Raw genomic sequence first — 9436 nt, 5'->3', positions numbered from 1 at the left:
GGCCAGCCCCGGCACTTGATGTCGGTAAAGTAACCCAAAAGCCACCCTCGTCACCGTCCCAGGCAGCTACAGACCCCCAAAGGCCTCAGGGAACGGGCGCACAAGGGCTCGGCACAATCACACTTTGGGGTGTCACGCGCCGGCAGGCGCGGTACCCGAAAACTAGCGACACATCCTGCTGCGCCGTCAGCTACCGGTACAGCTTGCCACCCAGCAAACAGGTGTGCCGCAGCTTAGAACTGACTGGGACAATACGCAACAGATCCATGCTCGTTCGCCAACTCCATCCCGCACCAGCACAAGCCAAACTCACCGAAACTGCGACCGCGCGCGTCTGATGATCTGACTTATTAATCTACGGACAATGATTCGTGCATCATCAATCTTGCTGGGTGGGAATGCACAGCACTTGAGCCAGAGGCACTTGAGCTGGCTCTGGCCTTCCACTGACAACAGCTGCGGCAGTTCCAGCCGCCCAACAGGATCAGGTTTTGGGTCAGCTCATCGACAGCCAATTTGCTGAGCGCAACATGCGACCAAGTAAGGCCACCCAGGGCAATTGCAATGCAAGAAATGCCTGATGATGACGCATCAACGAGGTCTCGCACAAAATGAGGATGGTCCCAGTTGCTCTCACTGCTCAGGCATGCGGCAGCACCCCACGGCTGACAGAGTGCCCAAACCACATCCACGCCCACGCATGGAATTATTGCAGAACTTCAAGCCAAAACACCATGAAAGATCGCCCGTAGCACGCACCCCTTGAGTGGCGCCGACGTGTGCACAGCAGCACTATGCCCTTCACGCCTGATCCTACTGCTTCCATGCCTCTGCAGCAAATGCGAATGGCTAAGGCTGACAGCAGGTGAGGGGCAGCAAGCGGATGCCCCACCATCAACAGCCCGTCATGTGCCGGAACAGGCCCAGCGAGTCCCCTGTCTCGATGCCATACTCAGCCAGCGTGCCGCTTTCCAACAACGGCCTGCCATCAAAAATGAGGCGGTGATGAGGAACGGGGATGCCTGCCGTTTCTTCCACAAGCCTCAGCACGTCACCCACAGTGACGTTAATGCCCAGGGGGTGGATGCAGTGGACCATGCCGTCCTGAGTCTCGATGTGCAGCTCAAACCCGTCCACCGCCACGGCCGTCACGGCGTCACCCACGCCGCGCGTCAGCTGCACGCCACGGCCGTCACCGCAGACGCGCAGCATGGCAAGGATGTCACGCACGTCTGCGCCCGTGATGCGCTCGCTCACGTAGACGCGCTCCAGCCCTTGGCAGCCGCTCAGCGGCACAGCGCGCGGGTCGAAGCCCTCGCTGCGCCACACGGACAGGTCGGGCGCAAAGCCCATGCTGTCCATCGCCGTCAGCGCCACCAGGCGGCGGAAGGCCTTGGCGTTCTCGCCGTCGTTGGCGGTGCGCTGAGTGTGGCGCACGGCGCCGCCGACCAGGTCCTGCAGGGAAGAAGGGGGGCGCGTGATTTGATGGCGGCTGGGCGAGCTGGTTCGCTAACGGCAGCAGCGCACAGTCCCGTACGAGTGCTGCAGCTTGCGCAGAGGCATACTGCAGCTGAGGGTTGGGTGCTGCGCTCGCACTTGCTATACTGCCTGACCAACTTTCAAGGACTAAAGGCGTCATACACAGACTGCCAGCTACCATGTCTGCACTTCAATCGCCAGTCTGCCAAGCCGCACAACACTTGGGGGGGTCCCCTTCCCCAGGGCCGGGCTCACGTATACGGCAGTCATCACATCGGTTTCCAGAAGCGCTCAGTGCCACAGAGCGTCCAGCGTTAACGACGGGGACATGGGGGCGTCGGGAAATGCGCGCTTAGCCCAGAGGAAGCGCACCAGCTCGGGCGCTGCAGCCTCCGGCACGCGCACACCGCGGCAGCCGGGGCGCAGCATGCGGATTACTGGATGGTTCTGCATGTTACTACGCCGCCGAGGTATACGTGACAGGCTGAGCAAACTGGCCGGACGCCTAGTTCGCGGGACACCAAGCTCACGAGCGCAACGAGGCAGTCACGTGTGCAGTCGTCTCTTCCGGTTAACCATTTTATGCACAAAACTTTTATTGCGCTCGCTGACAACGCCCTCCTGCGCCCGTTTCCTGATTTCTGGAATCCTGCAAGTGTCACCTTCCAGGGCGCGGTGACAATTCGCCCAGCCGGCGGCGGTGACAGTTCGGCCGAACTGTCACCGCGTCGGGGCGGGCCGGGAGCCCGGCGGGGCGCTGCAGCGGGACAGGCATTGCCTCTTGTGCACGATGATGCATGTTTGTCGGTGTTTGTGAGCCCAGCACGATGGTGGTGATGGTTGGGGTGGTGGCCGTTTGTCCAAGGCAGTTGTCGGCGGCCCAAGATGCTTCTCGTTGGTGTGAACTGTGGTTGTATCGGTCATCATTGCATTGCTGACACTGCTTGGGCTTGCTTGCAATGTCATGGCGCTCGATACATCTGCTGTCTACGTCCCCCGAGGGCGTCGCAGCCGGCACGACTCATCCAGCCGCACTCGTGCTCTGCTGGAGAATGCGCCTTGTGCCCCCAACCTGACCACCCACGCAGTGTAATCAGTTGATTTAGGGTATCAAGCCAGCCCAGCTAGCTCAGCTGGATGGATCAAGCTGTAGCTTGCGTGAGGCACAGGGTAGAAATCAACCAGGTAGCAGAGGCCCAGGGATTTCATCTGCAGGACCCAGGATGTGATGCCCACGTTGCAGGATGGCTATTGAACTCCCATATCAATGGAGGGAATCATCAACCCAACCCGCATACGGTACACAACTTCCTCCTGCTTCCGTGTGCGTGCGTGAGTGCGTGCCTGCCTGCCAGCCTGTGCGCGTATGTGCAATTGCGTGTGTACAAGTGTCACACTGAAGCTCCTGTTGCCATGGTTTAAGATGTTTGCAGACATTTCTGGCTTGATGCAGCTGCAGGGTGGGGCCGCAGCGTGCCACTCAGTCGAGCGGACTGGAGTTTTCGTACCAACAGTAGCGCTGCTGCAGCAGGCCGGCACACATTGTGGTGCCCCGAGCGCAATTGCTGGCAAAAAACTGCACCATACGCAGGCATGAAGATTATCTGCGGCGGGTGCAACACGGGTGCTGCTGACTTTGATGGAGGCGAGAGGCGCAGCTGGCCCAGGGCCAAGCAGAGGGTGTCATCATCGGTCCTGATCTGCATCGAGAGCATATGCCGCTCTGTCTCCCTGACCTATTCGTCACTGTCCTGACAAGAACATCACACTCGTATAGAGCCGCGTCCCACCATGTGAATGCCTCGCATGTTGACGGCACAGTGGATCTGCCACAAGACACCTGCAGCGCTTTCCAACATGCTTGTCACATCTCCACCGATGCTGCGCTCGCTCACCTACAGCAGACGCGCTCCAGCAGCCCGCGGCAGCCGCTCAGCGGCACAGCGCGCGGGTCGAATCCACGGCTGCGCTCTACGTACACAGACAGCTTGGGCGCAACACTCGTGCTTTCATCTTTGTCAGCGCCACCGAGCGGTGAGAGGCCTCGGCCGGTGTCCTTGCGCCGACTGCGCTGTGCTTTGACTCTGAACCGCAATCTGTGCTCTTAATCGATACGCTGCGGCCCTTCAGGTCAGCGGCATGCTAGCTCGCCGTGCTCATGGACTGGAACTGTAGGGTAGTTGCATGTAATGCTCTTTCACAAGCAGTGAGAAGCTGGTGCTATCCAAAGGACTACACAAACATACAGGATGCAGCAGCAGAGGGTGGGCCTTGACAGAGTCCTTTCCTTACAATGCTGCACATGCACCCCAGGTAGCAAGGCGCTCGTAGACAGCGATAATACTAGGCAGCCAGGAGCCACTTGCCAAAGAGCATCTACCGTGGGTGACAGGGCACCCAGCCTGGCGCTCGGGTCTGCAGTCAGGAGTTGCTCTTCTCACACGGAAAGCGCACTACCGCATGATACTGTACCTCCGGCGCGGCTGATGTTGACACACCAACATCGCGGCAATCTGCCGTACGAGTACTGGATGGTGCCGCGTGCTGCTGCTCGGTGGACAAGCACCAGTAGATCAGGTTGGATACACAATGGGTGCACCTGTCACTTGGGCGCAACGTCTCGGATTCTCTTCAGTGCATGTGTTGTTGATACCTTGATCAATAATGTTATTTTCGATTCTTCAACACGGCGCATGACGACTGGATAATTGCTTTGCTTGGCTTCGCAATCAATTTATACAGTACCGTGTAAAGTACGGTAGACAGCGTGTCCCTGGCACACGGAACGATTGCACACACAAGACCAGCGGCACACTTTATACCTGTTACGTTGCCGGCGGCGTGCGTGGAGCCATTGCAGCTGCGGCAGCTTCGCTGCTTGCGCCCTGCCCTTCCCGCTGCACCTGAGGTGGTGGGCGCCCTACCACCAGGGGCATCCAGCACAGCGAAGGAGGCCTCCCAGGCCCCACCCTAGGTTCATATTAGGCAATCGTCAATTTTACCTCAGGGCCTTCAGCTGCACTACATTGCACCTCCTCTGCTTCACCCCACACTGCCGACAAGCGGCTGCTCCTGCAGGCAGCATTCAGCAGCAGCAGCAGCAGCAGCAGCAGCAGCAGCAGCAGCAGCAATGTGGACCGGGCGCCCCTTGCCGCTGCCAGGCCGCGGACGGCGCGCCGCCTACGGCCGCGGCATCGACGCTTACGTAATGCTGCTGTTTGTGCAGCTGGCGCAGCAGATCCACCAGATGGAGAACAAGCCGCCCGTCACGCTGGCGCTCATGGCGGGTGCGCGCGCTGCATGTGAATGCACCACGTCGCTTTGCATACATGCGCCGTCGCCATGGGCCCATTGCACGCCTTCACGACCTCGTGCCGCGCGGCGCCAGCTGCCGGCCGTGGCAGACGCCGCGAGGGACGGGCTCGCGGTCGAGCCCTGGGGGCCAGCGACGCCTCGTGGCTGCTGCACACGCAGCGGGCATCGCTAGCGCAGGAGCGGATGCAGTGGCTGCCGGGCCCCCCTCTTCATGCCGCCTGCGCAAGACGAACCACCCTCCATCCTGCTCAACCAGCCACACCACCTTGCCACAATCTTCACCACGCTGCCTGCAGCCAATGCGGGTGTGTACTTCCGCGATCTGCTGCCAGAACCCCTGCAACAGTTGATCCCGCCCCTGCGGCGTGCATGCCTGCAGCCCGCGGCCGTGCTGCAGGTGCGCCCCGCAGCGGCACGCCTGCATGGCTGGTCGTGTGCTGCGTTTGCAGGCGATCGTTGACGCGTGCTGGGCCAAAACATGCTCAGGCGACGGCAGCAAACCTCTGCGCGAGTACATCTCAAGCCCGCCACAGGCACAGCCCTGATGCCCCGGCACGCTCCCCATGGCCGGCGACCACAGCCCCCAAACCACCGCCCCCAATCGCAGGGCGGCCAGTGGTCGCGGCTGTTCTGGAGCGCCTGGGTGCATGCGGACGAGGGCCACCTCTACTACAACCTGTCCTCCCTGCTGTGGAAGGGCGCGCGCCTGGAGCGGCGGCTGGGGCCGGCGCGCTTCGCGGCGCTGACCGCGGAGCTGCTGCTGCTGTCGCATGGGCTGGTGGTGGCGGGATCGTGGGCGCTGGCGCAGGCGATACCAGAGTACAGGTGAGAGCAGGGCAGGGGCGCGTGAGGTGCTGCAAGCTTTGTGTGCGTTATGGATGGAGCACGGCGGCGTCAGGGAGGTCTGCTTGTCCCCGCGAGAGGCAGCCTGCAGCACGCCAGGGCAGGCCAAGCACACACCTGCATGGCGCTCCCTCCCTCTCCATGCGCGGCGCATGCCCTCAGCCCCCCCAACCCCACGAAGGAGGCAAACGCAACCGCCGCCCCTCCGCCGCCCTCACAACCGCAGGGGCATGTACCTGTCCACCTGCGCCGTCGGCTTCTCCGCCGTGCTGTTTGCCTTCAAGGTGGTCCTGAACCACGACGACCCGACATACAGCAGCGTCATGGGCTTCACGCTGCCCACAAAGTACATGGCCTGGGCCGAGCTGGTCCTGGCATCAGCTTTCAACCCGCAGGCGTCCTTTTTCGGGCACCTCTGCGGGATCCTGGCTGGGGTTGTACACGTGCGGGGCGCGGCAGCGCTGCGCAGCGGCGCGAGTGGGCAGCGGTTGCTGCGGCGCGTGGCGGCGGCTGTCGCGAGGGTAGTGGGCGGGGCGCACCAGCCGAGGTTCGCAGGCGGAGGCGTGAGCGGCAGGGCGGCGCCCAGGCCGCCCGCGCGGCCGGTGCAGGCACAGGAGCCGCCCGAGCGGTTGCCTGCGGCGCGGCTGCCCACCTCGCCGGTGCCAGGCGCAATGCCTGCGGCTGCAGTGGGGCGTCAGGCTCCGGCTGTGATCAGCATGGGCAGTGGTCACGTCACGGGGGGCGTCGCAGCCGTGTCCGAGGAGGAGCTGCGTCAGCGGCGGCTAGCGCGCTTCCAGCGCTGACAGAATGTGAAGTGAACGAAATCACTACTTTGCGCATGTCTTTCTTTCCACTGACCCCTCCTACAATCAGCAGCTAATTGTGTAGCAGCTGCTTTGTGCGTGTAAGCCGTAGCTTATATGTCCTCATTGACTCAAGTCATGTGGGAAGCCACCCTAGTCAACCTTGCCACCTAGTCAACTGTGCCGGTTACACAAGTATACGTGGGCTTCGCACTCAAGAATTCTCGGGTTTCTCATCAGCTCGGCACCCCCTGCAGGCCGGCGATGGTGGGGCGCAGCATGCAGGGTCGCAAGGGTGGGGTGCGTGCCAGGCGGTCTCAACTCACCGGCGGCAAAAAAAGGGGCGTCTTCTCAAAAGTGGTTTGGGCAACGCGGGGCTCTCTCGTCTCTCTTTCTTGGAGGCGTGGCGAAGATTGGAAGGGACTTCAAAGGGGCCGGAAGGCAGGGAGACACCAGTGCGCGACCCGCGCGCGTTCGCACACTGCCCCCGCCACATGCTGCACATGCTGCACAGAGGTGGCTGGACGCAAGCGTGTGGTTGTACCGCAGGGTGGCAGAGACGCGGCCACGCCGCCGAAAAGTGTGGACGCGAGGACATGCAGCATCGACTGGCCCAAGTGTCGTGAGTGCTGGTGATATCGTAAGGCGGGAAGACAGATGTGTAGGCAAGAGGGCGTGAAGGCCCCCGGTCGAATTCATCCCCAACTGCAGCGCGGCAATGGGGCGTTTTCTCCTCAGGCCTCTGGACGCATCGAGACAAACAGGCGTGGCTGCGCATGCCCAGGGCGCCTCGCAGCAACGCGCCAGCTCCCAGCCACAGCTTCCCACCTCAGGCGCAGCAGGCAGGCTTAGAAGGGGGCTGCAACAGGGTCGGAATCGCGACCGCAAAACTAACCACAAACCGCGCCGCAGCCCACAGCACAGGTGCCCGAACCGCTAGCGTGCCACAAGGTGGCAGCATGCGCGTTGCGGCGGGGCCCGGGCGGCGAGCGCGCGCTCATTTGACGTTCCGCAACCACGCGAGCCAGGCTGATTCGTTCACCCCGCGATCACACGCACCAAAGGGAAACACTCCCAGCAACACATGTGAGACAGGCCGGAGACCAGGGCAAACATCACGAGACGGGCACAAGACCAGGGCGCCCTCTCCCACTGAGCGCGATAAAGGGGGGCCCACGGGTGATTAGGGTACATGCGCGCCACGATGGGCGCCCTCTCTCTTTGGCGGGGGTGTGGGCATACCCCGAGCCTGCTCGCAGCCTACCCACCCTCAAGACGAGCGTGGCCTGTGGGCGGGGCCACACACACTCTGACGGGTTTCAAACAGGCCCCCACCGCCCCGGTCGGCAGCCGCTCCACGAGCGAGCAGCGGGCGCGGGGAGGGCTCTCAAGTCTCCCAAAGCCGATTGAGGGACGGGTGAGGGGTGCCAGCAGCCTTGCTAGCCCCAGAGCCCGTCCCCACGACATGTGGCGGGCACGAGGCCCTCAGAAGATGACTCGCCGAAAATTCCGCCCCAACCTCCCCAGCCAGAGCCCGGACGAATAACGTGGGTGCAGCCCTGAACGGGCTGACGTGGTTGCGGCGGCCAATGCACAACACAAGGCGGCCCCGCATCGTGACTTCCTCCTCAAAAAACTTGGCCAGGACTCTGGGCGCGCGCCGCTTCGCCCATAGGGAGGAGCGCGCGCCCGCTCCGCAGCGGCCCACGCCCAATAGGGGCAGGGCCGCCGCCAACGCAGACATGAAAACACACTGAAGGGGCTGCAAACAGAGAGCAGGCAGACCCGGCCAACGCCGCGACCGCGCGGCAATCGTGCTCACGCGCCGTCCCAAGCCCCATGCCCTGCTCTAGGGGCGCAGGCAGCGGGCGGAGGCGCGCGGGCGCGCGTGCAGCGGTGGCGCGGTTTGAGCCGGGCGACCGGCGCCTTTCTGAGAGGAGGGCGCGCGCGGGGCAGGAATTGCGGCCCCGCAGGTCTGTGGGTTGAAGGTTCTGTACGAGTGCGTAGCATGTGCGGCGCAACCCCGTTGAAGAGAGAAGGCGGGCGGCCCGTCCGGAATTCCGGACGTGGGGGCGCGGCACGATGCGCGCGCACGCACGTTCCCATGCGCGCTGGGGCTTGAGAGGCCCCTGCGTGCGTGAGTCGTGCGCTGCGCGCCAAGCCGCGCCCCCCTCTGGACCAGCCCCAGGGTTGGGGGCGCTACTGGGGGGCACAAGAAGGGCCGGTCTGGGCGCGCGGCGTCAAAGGGCGCCGGGTCGCCCTTCAAGTAAAGGGGACAGCAGTTCGGGGACGAGAGAGTGGGGTGCCAGGGGCGGGGGGCTTGGGCCGGGCCACGTGAAATGGCCACAGTGCCGTCTAATCAACAGGACAGTTGGACAAAAAAGACCATCCCACCCCACCAGCACAGCCTCGTCAGCGAGTGGGCAAGCTTGAGGCCCGCGCGAGGGCTGGGCGGCGACGCCGCCCCTGTCCCGCCCCCCTCACATCACGGGCACGACGCCCGCTGCGTCGGCGCGCCCGAACGCGCACGCGAGCGACGCGTGCGCGGCGATGCTCTCGGGCAGCGCCGCGATCACGCCGGCCGCGGCCGCGCCGGCCGCCATCGCGCGCTCGGCGTTGCGCCAGGCCTCAAGCTCCTCCTTCTTGGCGAAGCGCCCCTTGATGCGCGGCCGCACCTCCGCGTACGCCTTGCGGCTGGCGTAGCGGATCGTCTTCTTGAACTGCCGGTTCTTCCTCTTCTCGCGGTACCGCGCCACGCGCTGCTCGCGTGTCAGGTTGTCCACCACAGCGCCCGCGCCTGCAGCAGCAGCAGCGGCCGCGGCCGCAGCCGCTGCGGCGCGCGCGGCGGCGCCGCCGGCCGCGCGCGAGGGCGCGCCGTGCAGCTCGTCGTGGCGCCACTCGTCGTCGCTGTCGTCCGCAAACTCGTCGTCGCTGTCCTCGTCGCGCAGCGCGGCCGCGGCGGCGCGGCGCTGGCGCTTGGCGGGCGGCTGCTGCGG

At 64.0% G+C, this 9436-nt stretch overlaps 3 protein-coding genes across 3 annotated transcripts; 1 reads left to right on the top strand and 2 right to left on the bottom strand.

Annotated features, from left to right (window-relative positions):
• Positions 1 to 894: 894 nt before the first annotated feature.
• On the bottom strand, positions 895 to 1908 carry MNEG_8448 (hypothetical protein; the record flags this gene model as incomplete). The annotated part of the gene is made up of 2 exons (XM_014043079.1): positions 895 to 1455; positions 1852 to 1908. The coding sequence occupies 2 exons, from the start codon at positions 1906 to 1908 to the stop codon at positions 895 to 897; spliced, it is 618 nt and encodes a 205-aa protein (XP_013898533.1).
• Positions 1909 to 4609: 2701 nt separating this feature from the next.
• Positions 4610 to 6440, top strand: MNEG_8447 (Uncharacterized protein; the record flags this gene model as incomplete). The annotated part of the gene is made up of 4 exons (XM_014043078.1): positions 4610 to 4766; positions 5091 to 5191; positions 5402 to 5619; positions 5864 to 6440. 4 exons carry the CDS (start codon positions 4610 to 4612, stop codon positions 6438 to 6440), a joined length of 1053 nt encoding a protein of 350 aa, XP_013898532.1.
• A 2480-nt stretch (positions 6441 to 8920) lies between these two features.
• On the bottom strand, positions 8921 to 9427 carry MNEG_8446 (hypothetical protein; the record flags this gene model as incomplete). The annotated part of the gene is made up of 1 exon (XM_014043077.1): positions 8921 to 9427. A coding segment is annotated over one exon (507 nt), but the record flags the coding sequence as incomplete, so codon positions are not given.
• Positions 9428 to 9436: the final 9 nt, after the last annotated feature.

Source organism: Monoraphidium neglectum, assembly GCF_000611645.1.
Source record: "Monoraphidium neglectum strain SAG 48.87 unplaced genomic scaffold scaffold01607, whole genome shotgun sequence".
In the NCBI taxonomy this organism is placed as follows: Eukaryota; Viridiplantae; Chlorophyta; class Chlorophyceae; order Sphaeropleales; family Selenastraceae; genus Monoraphidium; species Monoraphidium neglectum.
This window is presented reverse-complemented; position numbering and strand designations above follow the sequence as displayed.